Here is a 27,194-nt window from a genome sequence, read left to right as displayed (position 1 = left end):
ACTGCAACTAATAGATTAAAATTATCTCTTCAGTGGAAGAAAAATACCTCCCATGCAAGAACGAAACATGACCCTTGGTATCTTAAAAAAATGAAATATTTTCATCAACAACAGATAATTTAGCAATTCTGTAATGCTTGTATGTTTAGTTTTTAACTAAGTTTTTATAGATGTGGTAAGATTAAATTAACATGTTCCTGAGAAATAGACCCAATGCCACATCTGTTCCAGATTTGTGGGTCATAGAAGCTGAATGCGCCATGTTTTGTTCTGGCTCTGAGGAGGCAAAGTAAACTGGAACCAGAAGATCTGAATGGCCTGGAAGGTTGATCCAAATATTTATCGAAGCCTTTCTGTGATTAGCAGTCAATTATTATTTGTGTTACTAGGGAAGGTGACATCACAACCTTTGTGTTAGAAAAGCAGCTTTTTTAAAAAAAGGAAATTACTCAAGAAATCAACTTTAACTCTGTCTATAATCTGATATTAGGAAATACCATGATAAGTGTGATTATTCTTAAACACGAGTCTCTTTCTGCACTTGTACCTAAACTTAGAAAAGTCTATAGGTTTTGCCAATGTTTCCAAATCCAAGTTTTATTGAGGGGAGAAATTTGGAAGAATAACATTTGGTAACACTTTATTTGAAGGGGGTTGAATAAGACTGACATAACACCTGTCATTTAAACTTTACCTTTAATAACATAAAGATACCTAATTTTTAAAGTGCAATCAGTAATACTTTTATAACAAATTTATATCAGTAATGATTTCTTGGTTAATGTCAAGTTGTCATAACAAAGACATTTTGAATAATGTCAACTTTGTATTAAAGGTGTCATAATTTACCGAATGACGCTTTATGACAACAGTCATAAATATTCATGAAGGCTTATTCATGTTTATGACAGGTGTTATGTCATGTTTATGACATGTGTTATGTCATGTTTATGACGGTGTTATGACAGTCTTATTCAACCCCCTTCAAATAAAGTGTTACCTAACATTTTTATATGAAAAGCTATTGCCCTCGCCCTGTAACTGCTGCCTTCTTCACCAATGAAGAGGCAGGAAGGTGGTTACAGAGCTGCTTTTTCACACCCAAAAAGAGTAGATTGGTGTAAAAAGATCAAAACTCCAAATGTACAAACTAACAAAGTAGTGAAATGATCACATCACTTACAGTGTCTGTTCTTTTATTTAGTTATATATTTTTTTAATGAAGTCTTCTTTCTTCAGTTGAAATCACTACAGCAGACCTGAAGTCAGGTAGTTTGTGTTTGAGGAGTGCAACAATTTGACCGAGATCAGATTTGTATGCATTGTCCCTACTGGCACACAAAGATCGTGGCTCAACGTTGGTTATGTGCAGAAACTCCTAGAGGACCCAAGTTGGCTCATGGATACACATGACAAACTGTGGAGAAAATACAGTGTGTATAAATTAGTAGGCCTTGCTAGGACAGACTAGACTCTCTGGCTGTTTTTGTACTAGAAGCAGTCATTTGTGTCCTGCACTGGTTACTGTTCATTTGGAACGCCTTGCTGTCTTGACGTTGAGCTGATGGTTCACATAAAACCTCTCGTTTGTTGCTGCTGACTCCATCATAACCAGCTTGAACACCGTTTGTTCAGTGTGTCACAGCAGCCAGAAATAATAAAACATTTGCGGGGGGAGGAGGGAACAAAAGGAAGAAGTGAAGACGGAATGGAAGGTGGGATTTAGTGAGGCACCACAGTAGGACATTTAAACTATAATCACAACATCTCTCAAAGTAGACTTTGGCACGTGGAATCAGTCAGTCTGGTTTCACTTTTGGGAGCATCTGGAGGTGTACCGGATGGTGAGTGGAGTCAAATGAAGTGAAGTGAAGGCTAGACCTAGCAGCAGAGGGGAGATGAACAAATATGAGACTCAAGGACATGGAGGTGAGGAAGTGGTGGATGTGTATCCATCTGGGTGTTCCTATATGCGCGTGTATGTAACCGTTTTCTTCACATATTTGCCTCTGCGTGAATTTTGTCAGTTTGTCAGCACCCTTCGCTGACTTGGGCTGCAAAGATCTTCTTCAGTGTTGCAAACTGCCAGGACTAAAAATAACCAGGGAAAAAAAAAAAATCAAACGTGTGACACAAGACCTAATTTCACTGTCTGATCAGGGACGAAGACGAACCTGAAGGCTTCCAGGACACGGGGACAGACCTGTGGTGAAGACGCTTTAAATGAGGACAAAGTGAAAAATCCCTGCACCAGATCTGTCAGCTTCTTTGCTGAACACTTGTTGCTCTACAATTTTTAGTGTATCTCCTATAAACACCCTCAAAAAAACGTGTACATCTGCTCATTAATCTATCATTTTAAGACGGTGGGAGCAGGATTGTGTGTTGTATATTTACTGCCTTTGTGATATTATCTTGCAGCATTTGAGCAATTGGCAAAAGTTTAAAGTATTTTCTAGCTCTCAACGTCGTGCTAATTAGATTTTTAGAATTAAATTTAGAACGAAAACATGTTTACAAAAACATTACTGTTACTGGAAAACCTCCTGGTAATACTTGTATTTAAATACAAAAACACACATTTTCACGCTTCTTCTCTGTCTATTTAAGATGAACATTTGTCTTTTCTGTTTGACAAAATATTCTGTGCGAAATTGACATATTTGGCTACTGTTTGTCTGGATTTGCTCCAAAAATATCCAAGGGAAGAATTGCAGAGCGTAAACGAATCCACTACGACCTGTTCACTTTCGCCACGGACGTTTGCATTTAGAGGTGTAGCTGCTGCGGTTTGAAAGAAAGAAATTAAACTTGAAAGCCAGAAACTGTCAGAAACGGCGCAGCTGAAGCACGGTGGCATTTATTCCATAAATAACCCTTGCAGGGTGGAGTGTTTCTGCACACTTTTTAATATTGTTTGTTTCTCTGGGCTTGTGTGTGAGTGGAACGCCGTGGTGGCCACTCTCAGCTCTCAACACAGTGGGGGTTTAAAGGAGTGAGCTCATCCTTTTCCTCCACCTTCCCCACTATCAGCAAACATGTTGAGAGGTCACCCCTTGAGAGCTTTCCTACATATGGATGAACCAACAACTTACCTCTAATGGGCTCAACTCTATGTTACTACTGGGAATGTGGAGATGACCGAGGAGGCTTTTGTCTCCCCCCCTGGATGTAGTGTGTGTGTGCGTGCGCGTGCGTGCGTGCGTGTGTGTGGATGCAAGAAAAATACAGAGAGTGAGACTGAGTGCTTTCTACAAAGAGCTTGTATTATTAATGAAATCACCCTGGCAGATGGGTCTCTTCTTGGAAGTGTCCCACAACCACTGAGATTTGCAGCAGACCTTTGTGCACGCACACACATCCACACACGCACTTCCAAGTTCTCCCTCTCTTTTTTTTGCACTCTTTTCACTTTGTGCCTCTCTTTGTTATTCAAGCTTCCCATCTTCATCCTTCATTCTGTGCTCGTCTTTTATTCATTGTAAGATTTGGCCGAGATGTCCAAGCTTTCAGGCCAATACTACTGCCACTCTCTCACCCATCCGCCCCCGTTTTCCTCTGTCTGCCCCTTCTTCTTGCGTCACTACTTCTTCTTTTTTTTTCCCAGCTGCATTAGGATCTGTCCACACCTAAGGCAAAATGCTATCTTCAGCGCTGACTACCTTTAGCCGAGCGTTTGACAAATGGATTTTTGTTGTCATAAAGATGTCTAACTGCATTACAAAAATGAAATGTTACGTTTTCCTACTAATAAAGTCAAACTCTTTATCAGAACGCTACAAACTCATGATGCTGTATTATTTTGTAAGCAGGACTAATCCGTTCTGCAGCTAAATTTTTACACAATATGATGTTTCCGTCCGTATAATTTACAGTTTGGATGGGGTTCTCAACCCGTAAGTTTTCCCTTATTTTCTCCAAGCGCCAAAATGGCCATTATGTACAAAAAAAGGAAGAAAAATAATCATTTTGTTTTCTTCCTTGCTGAGTGGCCTTTGTTCGCTGGAATGAACAAGAATCAAAGTCTTACAAAGACAGGATTTCATCATCTGGGCTTTCTCAAAACGTTCAAGCATATTACTACTAGCATATGTAAAAAATATATATATATATCTGACTGAAAAAAACTCTTAAAATATTTCTCATTATTTTGACATTTGCAAATAGAAGTAAAGTTTGTGATGATGCCTGACATAAAGAATAGAAAGTTCAGGGTTGTTTTTTTTATTATTTTAAATGCTGTTCGGGGGAGGTTATATGTATTTAAATATATGGTTTCCATTGTATTCCCTCAAAAATAAACATCTGTAATCTGTGTGTTTTTGCATTTAAATACAACTACATGTTATTTTTTTCATCTCATTATTAAAATTGTTGTCTGTGTTTATTATTAGCATTGCTATTATTCATCTGGGCATCATTTAAGTTGTCAGTTCACTGTAATTTGGCCACCTGTGCAGCTTGGGAAAACATTAGCAATGCTTGCATATGTGAACCAAAAAGTCTGACTAGTACCGTTTTGTCTCTTAATATACACATTATCGTTACACCAAATCTGTAAATTGCTTACTTGTTCATAGCAAATGTAAAACAATGCGCCTGAAGATCTTAAATACATCAAAACAAAGAAATGTGATCCCTGTTAATTATTTAAAAAGGCACAGAGGAGCTCTCACATGCTCCCAAGCATTATACGACGCCGCAACCAGAGTCTCCAGACAGGAAGAGCTGCCAAGGAAACACTGGGAAGGAACTCCGGTTATTTGGGAAGAGCGTATTTTCATTTGGGCTGAAACGGAGAGGCATGAAAAACCCCTGGAGCACACAAGAGGTGATTTGTCCTGACAGCTCCTTTCCTCTCCCCGAGGTCTAACGCAGACACACGCAAACACATAAACGAACGAGCGTACGCGCACAAACCCATATAAACATGCATTAATCCATACAGAGCTGCCAAAAGCCGCTCCCTTCCCATCAAAGCGCGCCAAGCGTGGGTAAATCACCCATGCCTCCATGTCAGGTGGGACGACCTGACATGGCGGCATGTCAGGTCGTTGTGAATAGCCTCCTTCATCTTAAAGGTGCATTTTTTATTTTTTTTTATTTTATAATAATTGCTCTCTTTTATCAAAGATCCATTTCTGACTTTTACACATCATCAGTAAACCTGTTAGAGTTCAATATTTTGACTTTATGTATGCCTGCCGCGAAAAAAATTGTCAACTATATATTCTAAAAGTATCCCAAAAGACAGAGGATTAACAACAACTAACTGTTACAGTGCGTTGGCTGCAGGAGGGTAACATGACATTTAAGTGTCATGGAGGGGAAACATGATGCACTACAATCACAAAAATAGATCTCTTTAAAAAAAAGAAAGTTGTTACGTAAGGGTTTTCTGCAGATTCTTCACCTTCAGTCTGGGTATTTTTTTTAGATAGTGTAATACTGTGTCTGACCACACGAGGGCGCCATGGTCCAATGTTCACTTTTCAGAGCTTCCTCTCTCTGGGCCATCCTGGGGAAAATCCTTATAAGGAGTTTTCAAGGGCATTTCGCCCCTTGTTTAGTTGCAGTGTTTCTTGTTACTTTCATATTTGACATTGTTTATGAGTCTACGTAGATATATCCCATTAATGACCCCGTCTCTGTTAAAGTGTCATGAGACCAAACAGATTGTCTGTCACCTTGGGTTTTAACTCCTCTTCCATGAGAACTGTGCTGGGTTTGTAATGATAAATAACTTTCTTTCTGTGCCACGTATGTTTTCTCAGACACTGTGTTCTTCTTTGTCTCTAAGGCTGGGGGGCATGATCGTAGCCTACAAGATAGTGCCAGATGAGATAGATGAAATCAAGGTACGCATAATCGCTCTGCTGCTCTCATTGTATTACAGTGATGTGTATATCTTCACATAAGATTTCCATAAATGTGCAGTTTGTGCATGCCTTTCCCAACAGGAAACGCTGGTGGATTGGTGCGATGAGAAAGAGCTCAACCTCATCCTCACCACCGGGGGCACTGGCTTCGCCCCGAGAGACGTAACACCAGAGGTGAGCTTTCGTATTAAATGTTTCCCCGAGAATTTGACTTGTTGTTGATCAAAAACAGCAATGTTTTGTACTTTAGCAAACCCTAGTAAGCAAAAAATGGGGGAGGGTTAGGGGGGGGAGAGAATGACAATATATAAAAGTGCAGCTAACCAAATTACAAAGTAGATCGATGGATTTAAAAAGTCAAATTAAATTAAGATTTTTTTTTTACAATTACAAAAAATAAACACCTAGTTCTTTTGATCAAATAATTTATTAACGTTTCTGTGTCACTGGATGTTGGACGTTTCTTGTTGATACATCGATTTTTATCAATCAAGCTGATGTGTTCGGGTCTCCCGCTTTACTTTATATTCATTTACTCACTCTGATGTTTCTAAACAAAACCGCACAATGTGGGTTTAATCTCAGAGCTGTACGTAAGGGGCTGTCATGAAACATTAAAACGTTAAAAAATATGAGCAGATAATGCCATAATAATAACAACACAAAAACTTTTGTTGTTGTCGTTTTGCTTTTTTTTAAAACAGATTATTTAAAGCTAAAATCAAAATTGAACATTAAATGCACAGATCTGATTACAGGAGGCCAAAATTAACTTTATAGCCCACATTCAACACACTTTATGTCAGGAAACCAAACGCTGCGCATCACCATGAACACACCAACCGGATAGTAAGGCATGGTGGAGGCAGTATCATGCTGCTGGGATGTTTTTCCTTCATCAGCTAAAGGGGAACCGGGCAGATCTGATGGGGGAAATGGATAAAAATAAAAATAGGCCTATCCTGATAGAAAATCTATTGGATGCTGCAAAACTTTCATTAACACTAAGCTTACAGGAAAAGTGAACTTCATGTAGCAATAATTGCAAAGAAAGGGGGTTTCACAATTATGACTCAAAAAGCGTGACCAGAGATGCACATCATACTTTTTGAAAGCCATATAAATCTATTTCTGTCATTTGACCAAAAAAATCACTCTCTGGTGTTTGTCTGAAATCCCAAAAACAACACAGTCATGTTTGTGGTTTTAAATTACAACATATGAGAAAGTGTAATATATACACACTTTTGCAAGAAAATGTCTTGCTTATGAGACAGTTCTGCAAACTACAGGTGTGACGATCTCTAATGTGGGCAGTAGACGAGTTTTTTTTATTATGTTTGAATGTGTGTTGAGAGGCACATGTCTCCTGCTGCTGCATTTGCTTCATTTAGCAGCTTGCTTTTTGCTGATCGCACGCATGTGTTACAACACTGATTACCACTAATTAGTCCTGTAGTCAGAGGGGAAATAAAGGAGTAGAAGTGCTTCCTTTATCAAAAGCTTTTTCTGTAAGAGGAACGATGGTTTAAAGACCACACTTAATTTCATATCTAGTTATTATTATTATTTTAATAATCCCCCCGATATTTTTTTTTATATTTTAAAAAGTTCCCTCCGTTGTTTTATGCTAACATTTTCGTGAAATAATTGACATTGTACGCTCTGTGATTACTAATGTATTCCAGAAGAAATTAAATGAAGGGTATTAATACAAAGCAGCTATTCGGGTGGTATTTTTGCTGTATAATATTTTTGTGTTACCTTATTGTGTAAAAATGGAAATTTACTGTTGCCTAATATTAATTTTGTGGATTATAGAAACACTCCTCTTGACCACATATTGTATTTCATGGCTGTTTTGATGAGTTTTCCTGATGTTGTTCTGCTTTGTGTTTACATTTTATATATTGCTTTTTGTTTTTACTGCGTATATGTGTAAACAGAAGCACATGTAGGGATACACAAGTGCACCTCAAAGAGTGCTCTAATAAGAAAGCTTTGCTGCAATACCTGTTTCCCAGACACAAGATGGATAAAATGCTATTAAACCTCAGTGGAAGACAGGTTTAGATCAGTCATTTTATTATTTGATATACAACAGATTTCTTTTTGTGTAACTTAACTCTGTTGTTCAACATATATGTCTAAAACCACTACAAAGTACTTTTTTGTGGACAGAAAATACCTAGATAGTCACATTCTATTTGCGAATGTCAAATTGTTTCCAAAACTCTCCATGCATCCGTCCAAATTGTCTGTTTCTGCTGTTAAATTTTTGCATGTCATGTGTTTTATCGAATCCATTACCAAATTACCCAGTCTGCGTCTCGGCTGTCTGAACGTTGAAAAGAAAAGCCTTAAGTGTCTCTTCCACATCTACATTTGTCTACATTAGCAGTCGATATTGATTTGGTCTCTTAAATCACTGGGGAAATATCTTCTCTTCCCATTAAACCCATGCAATTAAACCTTTGGATGTTAAACTCCTCTGCTTTTGAAAGTTGATCTTTTTTGTGTGTGTGGAAGCAAGCTTCCTCATCTTGGTTGTTTTTTTTTTTTTTCTAAGTTCTGGAAAAGTGGATGCTGTATTACAAAGTGCTACCAAATAATATTACTCTTATCTTCAGACCGAGCTAATTGAATTTAAAAATGGAAAATAAAACCCCGTCTTGCTTTCATTTACATTAAATTGCTGATTATGAAGAATGTCATTTGTCTGCGATAAAGGACATCACTTTAGGCCTTTCTTAAAATCTAATTTTCTAATATTTCATAACCTCATAGTCTGGGTCCAACTAATCTCCATGTTGATAGATTCTCGACGCCCTTTTCAAACATAATGAAAAAATCTAATTTATTATCTCACTAAGCAGAGGAACAAGTTCCTAAAACATGTGAAAAAAAAAACTAGTTAAACTAGAATTTACTTCAAAACAAATCCACCCCAACTCTTCTTCTGGTCTCCTGTTTCCTTTTTTTCTCCCTTCTTTAGGTCCCTTTTCACAGGATGCATATAAGGGACTCCTCTACTTTTAAATATTTTCTCTGCATTCCTGTTGTTGAGTTTCAAGAATCACTTCACTTCACTCAAGGTCATCCAACATAGTTTTTAAAGGAAGACTCATATTTCCTGCTGCCTATCATTCAATGCCAAATACAGTAAACACCTTCTTCTTGAATGAATTCAGATCCTAACATGGTCCAAAAGTTGTTGTTTTCTTTTTGTTGTTGTCCAAGCACATTTTAATTAGTTTTAGCTCCTTTCTTTATGCAGTTAAAGGACTGATTTTGTAAGTTGTCTAAAATTAAAGCCAGTCACTAGGTATAAACACAGTCTACCAGATTTGTTTTAGAGGGGTTATTAAACATTTTACAATTGTTTTTGTGTGTGTAAGAATACATTACCTTATTATATATTCTTTTGTTTTCATTGTTAGATCTTATATGTTCGAAATGTATTCTTTAAACTTTCTGTATATGAAGTTCTAATATAGCAAAAATATGTACGGTTATTTGATTGATTCTTCATTTAGGTCCTATATGTTATTGATTACAACATAAGAACATTTGCAGTATTTTATTTTGCTTGCTTCTTTTATTAGGGTCTTTTTTTTTACCACTTAAGATTAGATTTAATGATTTTTTTTTAATACTTTGTGAACCGAGGTCATTTGAGTCTTAGGACACACATTTTTATAATGACTGCATAGCCCAGCACACCAAACTCAAGAAGTGTATCTTATTTGCACTTTTTGGTTTGTGGATAGATCAGCCAGAAAATGTCAAACTATTTTTGCCAAGTTATATTTTGTGTTTTTTTTTAAACGAACAAATAAATCTGAACAAGAAATATCAATAAGAAACATCTTTTGTATCTCTGAGTTGGATGACACCGAAGAACCATTGTAAAATAGTTTTCATTTCTTTAATTCCATTCTAACTTTTGGAGAACAGTTCTGCAGGTTCATACTTTTGATAGCAGAGCTAGCATAATTTGCTAGGCTACAATCACACTAGTGTGTGTGTGTGTGTGTGTGTGTGTGTGTGTGTGTGTGTGTGTGTGTGTGTGTGTGTGTGTGTGTGTGTGTGTGTGTGTGTGTTTCTTTCCAGGCCACTAAGGAGGTGATAGAGCGGGAGGCTCCTGGGATGTCTCTGGCGATGCTGATGGGATCCCTCAATGTCACACCATTAGGCATGCTTTCCAGGTCCGACAAACACAACAACACAAACGCAACATTTAAAGACAAATCCTAAATGGTGACATAAGTTGATGACATTTGCAAATGATATTGCAGCATTAGGATGTTGAAATTGATTACAATAACACAATATTGGTGTGCTTTTTTTTTCCACATTGACTGAACATGCAGTTCTGAATCATGTTGTCTCATCCACATGGTGTTCACAGACCTGTTTGCGGTATCCGAGGCAAGACGCTCATCATCAACTTACCAGGAAGCAAGAAAGGCTCCCAGGTAGGAAATGATAAAGTTGTCTGTTGTTCACATGACGCATACGATTGTCCACAGGTCTCAACATGTAGAGCAGAACAAAAAAAAAAACATATGAGGGAAAAGAGTGAATCTGCAAAACCATTATTTGAAAAAAGGTTTTTACAATCTCAGAAAATTGTGACTTCTAATCTTCGATCAACACTAGAGAAATTACTTTAAATCCAAGATTTCTGAAAGGCTGTCAATATTTTCAAGTCTGACATTTGTCATTACAGAAAGCCTGAATTAATTTTAAAAATCCCTTTTACTCAGCCTTCCCATCATCAGCTGAAAAACACAAATTCACCAGAAAGTCTTACTTTGAGTCTTCTCCATCCAGTAACACCATCCACACTAAAGAGTGTTTTGTCACCAGGACCTGGTAGTTGAACCTCGTGGCGTTCTGGAAGAAGATCCGATTGTTGAGTTTTCAACCTGGAGGCTGGAATATGGCTGATTTTGGTCCTGTGCAATGACTGGTCAAGTGGAAACGTGAACCTTTTTGCTGCATCTCCAGTTTTTATTTGGGATTTTTGATGCAGTGACAAGAAGTCATTAAACATCAGTTGCCCCTGAGGCTGCACATGGATGTATAAAAGGGCATACTTGGAGTTTTTTTGACTGTATTTATAGTTTGTCTGTGAAAAGTGAACGCAGTTACCCTTGTAGTTGTGGAACAAATTTACAGACCATTGCCGAGGTTTCTTAACCACCTTTAATTTCTTTGGGTGTGGCTCCTTTGTGTAAGGAGCCAGACTTGCATGTATTGTAGTAAAATTCCTCTTGATTAACTTTGGCTGCTTTTTTAAATTCATTTTCCATTAATTCTCCCCACACCTAAAGTAGATAAATAACAAGTGTCTTAAAGTCTGAGCACAAAACTCATAACAAATGTATTAGAAGAATGAAAGTTCATTTGTTGAGCTGTTTGGACGTCATTGTCTTTGCATTCTCCTCGCTCCAAGACATGAGACGCATTCGTGCTGCATAAATTAGTTTATATGTCGATATGCATAAACTGTATATGTGTAAATTTAATTATTTCTGACTTAAAGTGAAGTTCCGTTTGCATTTGCCAGAATATTTTTAATCAATAGATACATTAAATACATTTTTCTTGGGGTTTTGTTGCTTTACCTTCTGTCTACATGATTATCCAAACCATGTGCGTCCACAAGTGTCTCCTCTCTCGCTCCGTTGTTCCCCCTCCTTGCATCGGTGTCCAACACATCCGTCTCTGTCTTGTTACACGGTGGCTTTACTCCATCAGTTTTATTTTCCGTTCCACCAGTTATACCCATTCCTCCCCCATCTGCTGCCATATTAGTGTCTCCCTCGTCAAACCCCAGGTAAACCTAAAGGCCCTGGCAGCTCATTGGAGGCTTTTATTACGCTGATCTCTTCTCATAGGATAACAAGGAAGTCCACTTGAGCTAGGCAGATGAAGCCTGTTAATGTCAAAGTGTTCATTGTGAAATTTTAGCTGCAGAAGTTCAAAACGGCACCTAGAGATTGTGTGAATATTTTTTAACAACTAGGATTTGTGGGACATGTCTTATTAAATGTGTATAAACTAGAATAATTTTAACATTGGTTTGGAGTCTGTGGTTTGGAAAATAAACGCGCCAGTCACACAGTTTTTCCATAAAGGTAATAATTTTAAAAAGAAAAAGCTCACATGGATTAATACAATTTATCTTCTGGTCAATTCAAAGACGAAGATCAAATGAGTAAAGGATGAAAATGATCTGACTGTTGTGCAGGAATAAAATCCAATGATTAGACCTCGTCTTACAAATGTTTGGAAAATGTATGTCTCTGTTCATACAAAAAGAACAGAGGTACACTGCAATACCTTTTTATTCATAAGTTCACATGATAATCTGTTTATGTCTATGATCCTCCTTAGCTACAAACAAAGCAGGTGCAGAAGTGATAAACTAGATTGGAAAAAAAAACTACAAAAAGGAAGAAAAACCACTCAGAGCTATAATAAATTCTGTCCTGGGATCGCTTCACAAATGATGATTTCTTTTTCTTTAAATTGCGGTTATGCAGATTTTAAATGTCGACAGATTTTTAACGCAAACTCCTCTGGTCTTCATGAATGTGATGCAATTTGCTCTGGCTGTACTTTATATAAACATTGCTTTATAATTACCAAATATATATTTGCCTAAATTCATGAATGGGGCCACAATATGCACCAACTGCACCAGAGCAAAGATGTTTTTTTTTGTTGGTGGAGTGAATGCAGAAGCAGTTCTGCCTTTGGGTGTAGTTTATGAATCAGAAAAACATACAAACACTGGTTTGGAAACATGTAGCGTTATGAATGTGCACATTACTCTAATACTGCCCTGCATAAGACAAAATCTTGGCTATAGAAAGAGTCTTATTTTCTACTTATTTTGTTGGTTTCGTTACAATCCTTTGGTTTTGTTAACCTCTCACTTAAACCGTCTCTCCCTTGGTCTTCAGATCTTTCTACCCTCCCCCATGACCCACTCTGACAACAACACTACTCCTTTTTCTCTTGCACTTTTGTCCATTGGCAGTTTAGCCTGCGACTATGCTCTTTATTGTTCCTGACATTTATTCTCCTCTAGGACAAAACGGTGAATAAAAATAAAAATAAACACTCTTGATGTACCTTGAAAATGTTCGTAGGACTCAGTGACAACTCAAATTCGGAGAGAAAAAATATCTCCAGGCTCTTAACATCATCTTTGCTCCATCTCAACTCTCCACTTAGATCTCCAGATTCAGATTAGGCTTGAAACATATTATGATTAGCCATTAGCAGTCTTCAAGGAAGTTTTGTACGTCTATTTGGGTTTCTATAGCTTCTGGAAACAGTCTAAATAATGAAAGCTTTTTTTCGGCAATAAGTTAATGTTGTTTGGTGTCTGGAAAAATAAAATATTTTAAAAACCTTCCAAATATAACGTCACAAATTAGGAGGCACTTCCTATCACCTAGCAACCCCGGCGAAGCCTAGCCCTGTCACCTAGCAACCGAGGCTGAGCTCCAGCATAAAACCATACAGCTGGTTTTATGTTGTATGAGTTGTACAATGGCTGCTGGAAAAGAGTGTTTTGTTGTTGACTTACCATCCAGAAACTACTTGCTGCATTCTTGTTGGTTGTGCAGGAGGCTCCAATTCTGCTTTTCAAAGTTGTACGGCTGTATATTTGCGCAGTTGTTTGCAGATGTTGCCTTTTAATACAAAGAAATGTGTGCAAAGGTTTCCTAGCAGACATTACACTCTGTTACTGAGATTAACCTATTTCTTTCTGTTACACTTGGTTGTCCAATAGTCTACATGCAGACAGGAGGAAAATGCTGTTCCACTCATGCATCAGTTTCAGTGTGGGAATATGGAATTTCCTCAAATCAAGGTTAATCCTGCCAGATTCAGTCCATCTCAGATAACAACAGATTGTGGAGAGGAACGCTTGCAATGAAAAGCCCGTTGGCAGCCAGTGTAAAGTGTGTGGCGGATAAATAATGTATCCACTCAATGCTTAAAATACACAGAGCAATAAATAATTTCACAGATTAGCTCTTGTCTTGAGAGTGAGGAGAATGGAGCGTTTAGCACTGCCGAGAAGCCCACAGGCACACTGACACAGAGAGGAAAACGGAGCTGGAAAGACCTGGAAAACAGAAGCACTTTAGAGATTTGGCCTCTAGTCGGCGCTGTGACGAGCTGGGGTTTCCCAGAAAAGCAAACAAGGATCTCCCTGTAAATTCCCAGACTCCTTGTCATCTCTCTCCTCAGACTTACCTTTATACAAGTATGATTTTTCACAGCATGAAGTGTAATTCTTTATCTGTCTTGGATTTGCATTTTAGTTTTATGCAGAGGAAGTGTTCCGACAGCTCAACAATACGATGCATAACAGCGTTTCTGTTCAAAGCTAGTTTTCAGGGAATGTTTTTTTTTTATCATTAGAAAGAAAGATATTACATATTTAAATAGTTGTTGGGTTTAAAATGTATGGAAAAAAAAAAATTCTAAGCTTTCATTATGTTTCCTACTGTTGGTGTTGTTTTCGAAAAGAGCTGCAAACAAGTGTGTTTAATATCAATCCACCCCAGGAATGCTTTCAGTTCATCCTCCCAGCGCTGCCGCACGCCATCGACCTCCTTCGGGACGCGGTGGTGAAGGTAAAAGAGGTGGTAGACGAGCTGGAGGACTTGCCTTCGCCACCGCCACCCCTTTCGCCGCCTCCCAACAGTTCGCCGCGCCGCCAGACAGAAGACAAAGGTGTGCAGTGCGAGGAGGAGGACGAGGAGAAGAAGGACAGCGGGGTGGCATCCACCGAGGACAGCTCCTCCTCCCACATCACCTCTGCATCCATCACTGCCAAGGTACCGGGACAGATGAGAGGGGAGGATTTCTCACTTTATTTGGTTGTCATTGAGCTTGATCGCATCCAGTTTAAGCGATTGTTTTTGACATCTTCGCACATCGTTCATGCAAAGCGTTGTGTTAAAAGTCACTAAACATCAGTCATTGCCAGTTGATGTTAAACCATGTAAAAGACGACTTCTACATGAATTTGTGTGCATACAGCTTTTTTTTTTTTATCTGTATCATCATGTGTCATCATGTCATTTACTAACCCTGAGTTGTATAACTTCCTGTTGGACAGTGAACTCTACGCCAGGATGGATTAGCATCCCGGTGCTTTGGTTTAACCTTACATAAGACACACCTGACGGCTGAAGTCTGCGAATTTTTCACACAACTACGTTCTGAGAGAGCATGTCTCCATTCCCGTCATCCTGTCCTGTCCTGTCTGCAGCATGGACCCTTCTTCATGGCTGTGTTGTCAGGGTAACATCCCACCTCATTGTCCAGTCACAGATACATTTTGGTAAGACTCCACCATGCAAAAAGCTCACCCATCGTCATCAACACTTTTCATCAACATGTCCTAATGTGAGAAGATTGTGTTTTCATCTTCATCAGCACAGACTGACGGTTTCCTCTTTAAAATGCTAAAAAATGGTTTTGCTGTGGCTCGTTTATGTGTCTATGTCCAAATTTGTGGATTATATGTGCAGCCATGGGATACAATTAGTTTTTTTTTCCTCAAGAAATGTTCACATATTGATTTCAAATCTTATTATTGTATCTTTTTTTTTTTAAACTTGAACAACAAAATGTGCTTTGCTTTACTAAGCAAAAGTTTTGGCAACAAAGTTAGGCTGTGTAAGAGATTACGTAAGCCTGTGTGTCGTTTAGATGACTGTGTCTGCATACATGTCTGATCTCAGATCCCAGACTCCATCATCTCGCGGGGTGTGCAGGTGTTACCCAGGGATGCAGCCTCCCTCAGTACCACGCCCTCCGAGTCGCCTCGCGCCCAGGCAACCTCCCGCCTCTCTACTGCTTCCTGTCCCACACCCAAAGTGAGTGGACACTCTGACACAAACAAGTACGCTAACCTCGAATGTACACACACACACGTCACTATCATGTGTGTGTTCATCGGAACACCAAAGGTTTATTTCTTCTGTTAAGTTCTGACATCTTAATTTTATTTGTCTTCTTTCTCTATTTTTACCATGACCTTTTCTTTCAACATTTGCTTTTTTTTTACCAACAGGCTGTTTGATTCAGAAGATTTTTGCAATATTTACTTAATTGGGTTAATAGTCAAATAATTTTAGTTTTCAATTGAATGCACAACCTCTTAGATGTTTTACTTGCTTTGAGTTGTGCTGGGAAGCCGTTGGCATGCAAGCTAAATAGCTGTCACAATTTCTTCACATTGCAAAGGTAGGAAACATAAGAACAGAAGAAATGTAATTGTAGATGACAAACTTGTAAATCTGTGGCGTTTTGGCTTCCTGTTCTCAGACCTTACCTTATACATGGTGAACCAGAACAACAAATGCATCACACTTTAAAATAATATATTTCAATAGCACGTTATATTAATTTCAGTGAAAATTTCCTTGCGTCACCACACAAATATTCAAAACAATCCCTGAAATTTTCAGCTTTCTATCTCTACCCATCTTCACGTTAGACCAAATTAAATTTAGTAGCAGTAAAGTGAAGTTTAAAAAAATTTTTTGATAACTTTGCCACCTACAATCACATTTAGTAAACCCTTGACAAGTCCTAAAAATGTTGCTGTTGTTTTTATTTTTTTTCTAAGTCTGCTTTTCTTTTCTTTTTTAGCTGATTGGGGTTTCTAAGAACATTTAATTTGAAATCCATGACTTCCTGTTTCCAAAATTTAGCCATTGTTTAATATGGGAAAGACAGGAGAACATAATTTTCAAGTAAGGCAGATGTTGCATTGCACTTCAGAGGTCAGGAAATAAAAGTCTATTCACAAATCTTTTCCAAACGTGTTAAGATTATCCAGTAGTGTAGGGACTACTGTATATGATTGAGGTTAGTGGTTTCAAATACACTCATTGATATTCTGCAGGCTTCTTGGCTACCTTTAGCATAATTTTGAGATGCTCAATACCAAGGAGGTGAAAAGTTGCTTTTAAAGTGCAGTTGTGATCCTTTCCAATGCCCAACCAAAGTGTTTTGAATCTTTACCTCATGAAGTTTTTGGAAAATCCCAACCTGCCAGTCACATACAAGGAGTTGTTCACCATCACATCTTCTTCTCTTCTTCTTAACTTGTTAGTCCTTTACACCATCACATCTTCTACTTTTCTATTTAACTTGTTGATACAAATTTCATTGGCTGCCACATCACTCCACTGGTTTTGGCAAAACATCAGTCTTTGATGTGCCGAGATGGCAGTATTTTCCCCCCAAAAAGTCAAACTTTTCTTTTAACTCAAGCCAGAAATGAAGAGTCTCAATCATAACAGCCCCTGAGCTTGCATATCAACACAAACTGTTTCCAGCTTAAAAAAAAAAAACTTTACTGGTTTAAGTCTAAGCCAGAATAAGACTCTGTTTTCTAAAATTCAGTTAGTTCTTAACTTAGTTTGAAGCCAAGCATTTGCAGTGATATCTACCTTAAGTAAGAAGCCATTTCTCTGTTCTTTGGGGAACAAATGTGGACTCAAATAGAATAACTGTGATGGTGAAAAAAAAATCCCATCTTTTCTCTTTCTGCTCAGTTTTGTTTATCATGTTCTTTATTACCGGTTTATTTCCTAATCCTGGCTTTTTTCTTTTTAAGCTTTAACTTTTTCGCTGGACCATGTCATATTCTTTTCGCATGATTGTTGTCTTTTATTTTATCTTACTTGTGTTTACATGTTTTTCCTTTTGCTGTCTAAATGACTGCAAAGTTACACCTCATAACAGCTTTTACACATGTATACTGCAAAGTTTCAGTGTCTCCTCCTGAAATGTGTTCATGTTGTTTTTATGTGAAAACCTGTTGTTGATTCTGTTGGTCCTTATTTTTGTTTATTCATAGAGACAGCAGGCAGTGAATGTTATGCCCAAAAAAAAAAAAAAAAAAAAACTTTTTTTTTAAAATATCGCCACAGTATTTTCTGCCTGTTGTCTCTCAGGAAGGATCCTTAAACATATGTATGTTCCTGACATCCTGTGATGTTGATTAACAGCCGGTTGGTTCTCTTGAGCAGAACTGGAAGAGACTGCTGTGTAAAATGTCCAAGTATCCCGTCTTGCTTTATCTGATCTCTCTTACAGGTTTTTAAAAAAAAAAAAATCAAATGGCATCAGTTCTCTTCTTCCCTCTCTGACTCTTCTTCCTGCTCTCTTTTACTTCATCTCTCAGTGTCAACTCTCCACGTGTCTCTCGGACAGCAGGCAGGTGTCATGGAAATGGAGGATGGGGTTGCCATGGGAACTAAGAGGGATGGGATTTTAGAGACGGAGGAAATGAGAAGATGGGTGGGGGAGTGAGTGCATAGATAGGTCACGCAGCATGGGGACCCTCCTGAAAGATCGCTGGGTCGTTTAGGTGCCTACAGGGTTGTGAAAGGTCAAAGACAATAAACCACCATAATGTGTTATTCAAGACGTCTGATTGAAAAGTTGCCTGTTGGTGTGAACAGAGGTGAAAGTAGGGTAAATATTGGTTCAATCTTGTTGTCGTCTTAATGTTATTTATCATCAGAATGTAACGAAAATTTCCAAATTTTAGGTTTTAATCTTAGATAATCCTGATTGAATCTTTGGTACATAACACGCCCAACAGTAGGAGATTCATAGGAACAATTAGAAAAGGAGAATGATGTTCAGTTTTCTTTAGGTATGTAGGAAACCATACAAAAGGACCGGGGGAAAAAATGGGCATTTTGCCTTCAACATTTTTTTTTATTTTTCTATTTAAATTTAGGAAATTGCAGAGATGTTTCTAACTAGGGGTAGGAAATGTCCAAACTCAGCATTTTCCTGACAAAAGTGAGATCAAAATAACATGAATTGTACAGATGGAATCTGTGGTTTCAAGAAATGTATTTATTTTATGAATAAGCAACTCGCAGCAAGGCTCTTCCACTGCTCACAGCTGCCATTACAGCTTAACTTTTGAAATGGGTTATTTTATCGCTCGTGCATTTTGTTTGTCTTCGTTGTAATTGCACTAGATTTGTTTATACATGTCCAGTCGTTTGTTTCTGGTTGACAACTTGGTCTGTTGTACTTTACAAAAACGTGCAAGTAAAATTTCAGGTTCCGTGCCTCCTGCTTTTCTTTGCCGTTTTCTCAAATTGTCAGTTTCCGGCTTGTATATTTATTCCTCTAGTTGTGATCAGAGCCTGTTCCAGTGATCCAGCAAAAGAGCTTCAAACTCAGCTGTGTTGTTTTGACCAGATGATTGTGCAGCTTTAAATAATTGGAAAGAGGGAAGCTTTAATACTTCTGCTAGCTTCAGTGGTGCATTGAGGCTCTCGCCTCCCCCCCCCTTTCTGACTGCCGACATGTTTGTTTGGTGAAGCCTTTTTCTGTCAGCAATCAAGGCCAGAGTTTGTAATTTACATGAGTCTCTGGGCACATGTGTCTTTGTTCATAGCGAGACATAACCCAGGATTGATGTCTCATCAAGGTGTACGTATTTGCTTTTCTGATACAAACTGTTTCCCGGCGACAAGCTGCCATATGCAGTTTAAAATTCCCACTCTGCAGTCAGCTGCAGATGGTGTGTGCACATTGTCCCCGGAGCGAGAAGCAAAATGGCTCTGTTTACTGATGTATTTTAATGTCACTGAGGTTTTGCTGTTTGATAGCAGGGTCTAAGCAATGCTTTGTGGTCTAAAGAGGGAAAGAGTGGTAGAAGATTTCAATCCTACACTTAGCTGCTGCTGCTGCTATCATTACACACGGCTTCATACTGCACAAAGAAGAGTGTTTGTGTATGCTTCATGGGTTAAATGAACCCAGCAGTTTATTCTGTTCATGATTAAATCCTGTGTTTGTTCACATGGAAGAGAGAAGAGCACAGAATTGACAACTGATGTCCGACCCTGCCTGTCTGTTTGCACAGCAATAACTGGGAATGCATGCCCACGCACGCGCACACACAACAAATCTGCACTCAGAATCATCCTTAAAGGAGAAAACGTGTCTCCATCTGACATGCAGTACAGAGAAACCCAATAAATGCAGACTACAAACTGAGCAACTCTGCAGCCATTCACGCTACCTAATTTTCTCCGTCTGTCACACACGTCTCGTGATTCATGCACACGCAGACTGATGCGAGCAGGAGCACACGCATAGGCAGGGTTTAGGGAGTCGCTGCACCCTTACACTGCTGTGAGCATTTAGTGCGGTTATGTAATGTAGAGTTTGGATTAATGAAGCATATGGGAGATGGGGCTCTGACTCAGAAGATAGCTGACAGTATATGTACATGTGGGGTTCAGGTTGTACCTCCTGTTTTAATAAGAGCAAAATGTGAGGTGTTATTATTATTATTTTTATTTTTTTTTTGAGTTAAAACTCATACACGAATTCTGTTTAAGTTTAATTTGTGGTTGAAAAATGTTACGTATTTTTATTTATCTTTCTTCTGTGAGTCGTGTAAATGTGCTGGGTGGTTCCCAGTAAGTTGGATTTTGGAATAACTTAAGGTTTTAAGGTAAACAACCAGAAACTATTCTGGTCTGTTATTGAGACTGGAAAACCAACTAGGCTTTTTTTTTCAGACCTGAAAGTTTTCACAATGTCATTTTTGTAAATAGTGATGCATTGCTTATAAGTTTCAAGGTACACTCTGAGTTTAAAAAGGTTTGATTTCTAATTGCCCTCCAAATGTTCCGTCATGATCAGTCCTTTTTATTGCTTATTGGAGCACTTACTCATAAAAAAAGATAATCTCTCAAAACATTTTGGTGTTTTCTACTTGCAAAGTTTGGCCAGAAGTCTTTACTCTGCTTCTTACAATCTCTGAAGCTGTAGGAGAATGGTTTGTGTCCATTAAAATATTTTCTTCTCATCCTTTGCAACAGCTCTGCTTAAAAATCTCTGTAGAACTTAATAGGAGGAAGTTCAACCGTTTGATTCAGGTTTGCTGAATCAGGAACGCATCTAAACAGTCCAGGAAACCAGTCCTTCATAGCTGCAGTTTGAGACGCCTTATCTAGACGGACTATTAAAATCCTGCTGCTGATAAAAGAATATCACAGTAAACTGAGTTTGACAGCATTCAAAACAACTGAGGTCGCATGTTGGTCTACGTCACGTTTGTCTGGGACAAGGATGAAAAATAACTGCTCGCGCTGTTTGGCTCCGGCCCAGTTTGCACACAGATCACAGAACCATCGCTTCCAAATGAATGGTGACAGAAGATCATTGACACAGTGAGGTGATCTGACAGATGGAGATGAATGATTTATACCCTGACTGTTAGCGAAAGCACTCCTACGACGTCGCGCAGCCAGCTGTGGTGTGACAGATCTGTGATCTTAAAGCCAGCATGGGAGGTTTCTCTCTTTCTGCTTGAGGAAATGGATGGTAGCAGTGGCCTTTAAGCTCTCCTCAAGTTGAGGTCCATTCTGTCCCGCAGATGGAATTAATTTTACATCTTTGTAGACAATTGGGAAAAACACAAGTTGATGTTTCTCAGCCAAAAGAGACAATAGTCTTAAATCTAGTCACAGGGCAGGCAGATGTGATCCAAGTCTGCCTTTTTTTTTTCTCCTTAAGCTACATATGTCCATTTTTTTTCATGGCAGTCTGAACGGCCCAATTCCAATATTTTCACCTTCCAAATGTGGGATCTGTGCCACTTCTATATGTGACACTAATTTGGATACGTATCTGTTTGTTTTCAAAGCGTCTGCAATCTGAACGATCATGTCGATCATGTTCATCTGGTTTTTACGTCATTTATGCATCATGGTTCTGCACCAGAAGAAGCCAAACGCAGTAAAGTAGGACGTAAACAATCACTAAAAATTCTGATTATGAAATTATGAAGGACATCTGTGCTGGTGCCCATTTCATGTAATCAGACTTACCTACAGAAATTGCAATCTATGCTCCACAAAAGACCATCGCTATTAGTTGTGCTTCTTTTTATTACCTTTCTTCGTGTCATGATCTGGTGACGATCATGTTGGCTATCCATTTCTGAATCAACTTAAAAATTGATCCATTATCGGCTCCATCTATTATTACTTTTGCAAACAGAGCTCTACTGTGTGACCTCGAAGTTCTTCTTTTGCACATGCGGGTCACTTTGGGGCGTAAATCGTTCACACAGAAGCCTCAATGTGGTTGAGTTTAATTAATAATAATATTAATGAACATGTATCCAAAAAAAATCAGATTTCAGCATAAAAATTGGAATTAAGCATCATGACCTGCTGAATGAATGCAGCCATAAGCTCTGACATGCAGCTCCTGTTAGACGTATTTTACGTGGTTATTGTGGACATGATGTTGGGCTATTAATGTCTCATCTAGGCATGCAATTTATTGATTAATGAGTCAATCTATACTTGACTGATCTTAACAATCAGCTAACAACATATGGATAAGCGGCCATTTTCTCTTGTGAGAGGGCTGACCTGTCTTTCCATAACATGAAGGGCTTCATGTGTTATCAGTCTAATACCAGAAATAAATAATTTATGAATAAATCAATAAAAACCTCGCACTCAGGTTGAGGCTAAATGATACAGCACTCTTCTCTTTCCCATTTGGGCAGAAGTCGTCTTGTATGGGTGCCTCAGCACAGCGTGCATACTGATTTACCTCAGGTTTTATGCTCACACTGATGTATTTAATGTAAACCACAGGCTTGGAGCAGACGGGTCTCCAAAGAACACACTGTGACACTGGCTCCGTATGCTGCAGTGCACAAGTAAAGCCCAGTGTCGCTGCATTTTTTTTTTTTTTTTTTTGCGCTGGGAGCTTTACTGCTCAGCGGAAACAACAGATAAGACTTGCTATATGACTTTGTCGTCTCGCGAAATTATTCAAGTTTGATTTGAACCTGACGGTATCGACTGCAGATTGATTGCCGAGGTGTGTCCGTGTCTCCTGCACTCCGGCGGCTTCCAGATACCCGTTATTGTCCTCCTCCAGTGCAGTAAAAATGCTCATAAAAATGACTTCTCCTCTCCATGCCTGCTGGAGGTGTGGAGAATTTATGATGGAGGGAGTAAGGAAAAACCGAGGGCCTGAAGGAAGAGAAGTGTGGGAGAGAGTGAAGAGAAGCGCGAAAGGGACAAGGGAGCTAATGAGTTTGAGAAGACAAGGGACCGGGAGGGAGTGGGAGGTGGGGAATGGGTGATGAAACTGCAAAGAGGGACTGTGTGACTAGCCAAGCCTCTCCTGCATGATTTGTCTCTCTGTTTGCTTTTTTTTGTCCATCGGTTTCTGTATGTCCAACTTTCAGGAGTTGTGCCTCAGTCTTGGTCTCTGACCAAGTCGTATAGAACTGTAAAAGTAGCATAAATGAGGATGGAAGATGTGAGGGGGGGGGAATTACATTTTCCCTGACAGAAATACTCATGGGAAATGCACAGAGAGCCACAAACACCGACTTCAGTCAGTCATGCGTGGACGATTTGGCGTACAGCATGTGCAGCCACCGCCATCCCCTACACTTCCTCTCCCCCTTCCTCATTTCGGCTGTTTTGTTCCCTCGCTGCTCTCCCGCTCTCTCGTGCATCCTTTCCAGTCCAGCCTTTCCTTGTTCTCCCTCGCGCTCTCTGCTCAGTCTTCCTCACCCTCGCGACTCTCTCGCAGTTGCCGAGTGTGTAAAATTGCGCGCAAGTGTGTTTGCGTGTGCATGTGACGAGGAGCTTCATTCTGTTTCGACTCCAGGCAGAGGATGGTAAGTAGTGTCGTTCCTTCTGCATATCAGAGAGAATGTTTACAGGCTCCTGTTTGTGTGTTTAATGAGTGAATGATTTAGTGCTCTTAGCTGAGTGGGCACGGGCCTGGATGCATGGAGTGTATATTTAGTGAAATCTAATTTGCACACGCTCCTGATGAGCCCGAAGAAGGTACACCGTCAGGCCCACAGAACGGGTTAGGAGGTAAGAGGCTCAGTTATGGAGCAACGAGGTTGTCGACCAGCTTAAAAGTATCAGTGGGCTGCAGAGTCATGAAGAGAAGGAAGTTGTTGTTGTGCTCCTGCAGTGTTGGAAAGTGGCAGACATGGTTACATAAAACGGCAGGATGAGGAGTGAGGATATGGAAGGCAACATCTTACAGAGCTCAACTCTAGTCAGTGTTAAAGCCGAGCAATCTACTGAACCTTACAAAAGGTAACAACAACAAAAAACAACTCTTGATCTTGATTTTTGTCCCTTAAGGTACCATTATGTTGCTCAGCTGCAGCACTACTGTACATGGAAAAGAAGGCAGTATGGATGAGGATGAAAACCGGATAGATGGCTGCAGGGGAAACGGTGGAATCTGCTTCTTATGAGCTGCAGTGATCAGACTTTATTCTTTTCCGTTCTGTGTTTGAAGATGCAGAGTGCAAAGTGCATGTTCAGATTTCACATCACTTTAGAGATTAGGGTTTGCCGAGGGCACAATCTTAACATATAATTTCCATTCTGCTCGTGTACAGCTAATGTTATGCAGTGGTAAATATATTTTAAAAAATTGCAAAATGCAGCCAGATGCTGTGGAAATTACTTTAAATATTTTGCAAAAAGGCCAAATTTTATATTTGACAAAAGTAATCTGAGTAAATACAAAATGCTTTGAATCATTGTTGTCCTGCTTAACACAAGTGCGCTTAGGCTTAAGGGCACAAACTAATGGGTGGCAAATCTAATCCAGGATTTTCCAATCGAGTGCAGAATTGATGGTCTCATCAATTAAATTAAGACGTCCAGGTCCTTCTGCAGCAAAGCAGCCCCAGACCATCAAACTACCATCCACCATGTTTGACTGACGCATGGCGTTCTTCAGAAATGCCGAGTTAATTTAAGATCAAACACATCTCTTCCAAAAAGTTGCAGTTTTGCCTCTCCAGTAAACTGCTCCTTTTATCTTGAGGAACATCAAGGCCTGTGCTCTCAAAGAAGACTAACTATGACACCGGCCAAAAAACAAGCAAGCCGATCTACTTTTTACATATATATATATTTATATTCTTGCTTTTCCGTCACAGTTTGTTTAGTTTTTTTCACTGCAGCTCTACTCGAAAGCAAACAAGCCCTTGCAACAGAGAGTTGAAGACAGTTGAAAAGTATCATTTTCAGTCTAAAGCAGGGGTGTCAAAGTCAAATGGACGGAGGGCCAAATAAAAAATTTAGCTACAAGCCGAGGGCCGGACTGATCGAATGTTCATTGAAATTTTTTTAAATGACGCATATAGTCTAGTGAATCTAATTGAACCTACTGAAAACCTAACAAATATATTCCAATATGATCAGATAAATAAAGCAATATTTTCTTATGGCTCTGTCAGTAACCTTTAATTTTCAACAGACACAACTGAAATATTTTTAAAATATAATTGGATTGAAATACAATAAAATAAAGTGCAAAAATCTATTAATCCACATATGTCAGAGTCAAGGCATTTAGATGTGTCGCCGGCGAATTACGGTACTGCAAATTTAGATGTGTCGCCGGCGACACATCTAAATTTGCAGTACCGTAATTCCGCCACACGTAGCGCTAAGTGGAAAAATTCCAACGGTTTCTGAAAGAGGAGACGTTGCACTTTCCAGCAAGTATCGGGTTAATACGGTAACTTCGCAGCTGCAGCTGCAGAGAATGTAATTAATCCGGGGGGCACTCGTTTAATAGACGGTATATTTCGGCAATAACTTGGTGGATATTGAAAGTTCCGGTTGTTATGGATACATGGGTAAGTACATCATCTCACAGAACATTTAAAGAACTACTTACAGTTCAAATAAGGAAGATATTTTTTTTTCAGACGGGGTGCCGTCTTGCTGCGGTCTGCGGGCCGGTTCTAATAATAAATCAAGATCATCCCAGGGGCCGCAAAAAACCTTCTCGCGGGCCGGATGTGGCCCGCGGGCCTTGACTCTGACATATGTGGTCTAAAGGGTCTCCTGGGTGGTTTTAGGGGCAAAGAACTTGCAAAATAAATGCCGATTGCATCATCAGCAAAAGGGTCAGGAACACAGTTGTGAGAATGACACTTCTCTGTTGCTTTTTTCAAAAAGCTGCCTAGTCCAACCTTTACATTGCCTAAAGGAAGCTGTTGGGTATCGTGTTAACAAAAAGGAACCGACAAGTTATAAGAAATAGAAGGGAAAGGGATACTTAATTGGATGTTTTAATGCAAAATCCAATTGTTTGGTTTTAATATTTTGGGGAGGGGGGTTTATATAAAACTGAATGAATTACCCAGTAATATGTGAGGTGTATGCCTGAAGAAACCAGATGAAAGTAGCTACAGCCAGAAGTTGTTTCTTCCTTATTTTGCCTTGCAGTGTGTTTTGACCATATGGGTCAAACTGCTGTGGACTCCAAGTCAAAAATAATTTCACTCCTTTGTGTTTGTTCATGTGTGCAGGAAACATTCTGGTTTTGTTCTAAAGACTCGTCCCATCAGGTGTTTAAACATAAACCTTCTTCAGCTCACATTCAGTATTTACAGGTCAGGATTAGGAATCATCTTTTTAACATGCATGCGAGTGTGTGTGTGTGTGTGTGTGTGTGTGTGTGGGTGTGTGTGTGTGTGTGTGGGTGTGCGTGTGTGTGTGTGTACGTGAAAGTTTGCGTGCACCGTATGTGATATTATATTTGTCTCGACTTACTCATACCCACTGACTCTGAGAGTTTGCCTGGAGGGCAGTGGAGGATGGAACCAGAGCGAGAGAGCTTTGAATAGACAGACAGCAAGACAGACAGAGAGAGAAAGAGAGAGCAACAGTCAGACACAGAAGAGGGGGAAGACAAACGAAAAGCCTTGGGGGCTGGGGGGAGAGAAAGGGATTAGACTGTCCAAGCAGCTCTACCGAGCATGCTCACTCACCACGTGGGCAGCGAGGAAGCGGGGGAGACTGGTGAGCAGCAGAACATGTGCCTGTCGAATCAGCTGTGTCAGCTCTCAGTCTCTGCTACATGGGAAATTCACTCATTATTTCGGCTCATTATTTTTCTATATATGTGGACGTGGAGGGAGCCGTGAGGGGGCTGCGATGAAGACGGCTGGTGGTTGTGGTTAGCGTCGTCCGTGTGCTTTTTCAACATAAATTCTCAATTCATCGAGTTGTGTATTCGTCTCGAAGTGGTTTGAAACGCTTTGTTCCTTCTGAGTACTTTAAAGCACAAAAGTGTGATTTTTTTTTTTGACAACTTACTGCATAATGCGCTTTGTAAAAATATACAATTATAAAGGAAAAATGTTTTCCAAATTCCAAAAACAAAAGAAATGAATGTTCTAGCAATTAA

At 39.3% G+C, this 27,194-nt stretch overlaps 1 protein-coding gene across 1 annotated transcript in view; it reads left to right on the top strand.

Moving 5' to 3' along the window:
• Nucleotides 1–27,194, top strand: part of gphnb (gephyrin b) — an 87,909-nt gene that overhangs the window by 35,041 nt on the left and 25,674 nt on the right. The window contains exons 3-8 of the mRNA XM_015001976.2: nucleotides 5,801–5,858; nucleotides 5,961–6,053; nucleotides 9,993–10,087; nucleotides 10,291–10,357; nucleotides 14,480–14,752; nucleotides 15,665–15,799. Coding sequence (XP_014857462.2) covers nucleotides 5,801–5,858; nucleotides 5,961–6,053; nucleotides 9,993–10,087; nucleotides 10,291–10,357; nucleotides 14,480–14,752; nucleotides 15,665–15,799 — 721 coding nt within the window. The remainder of the gene's footprint in view (nucleotides 1–5,800; nucleotides 5,859–5,960; nucleotides 6,054–9,992; nucleotides 10,088–10,290; nucleotides 10,358–14,479; nucleotides 14,753–15,664; nucleotides 15,800–27,194) is intronic.

The sequence above is a fragment of the Poecilia mexicana genome, unplaced genomic scaffold, assembly GCF_051168715.1.
Source record: "Poecilia mexicana isolate PSO_F unplaced genomic scaffold, ASM5116871v1 scaffold_21, whole genome shotgun sequence".
Lineage (NCBI taxonomy): Eukaryota > Metazoa > Chordata > Actinopteri > Cyprinodontiformes > Poeciliidae > Poecilia > Poecilia mexicana.
Note: the sequence above shows the minus strand (reverse complement) of the source record. Positions and strands in the feature narration are given on the sequence as shown.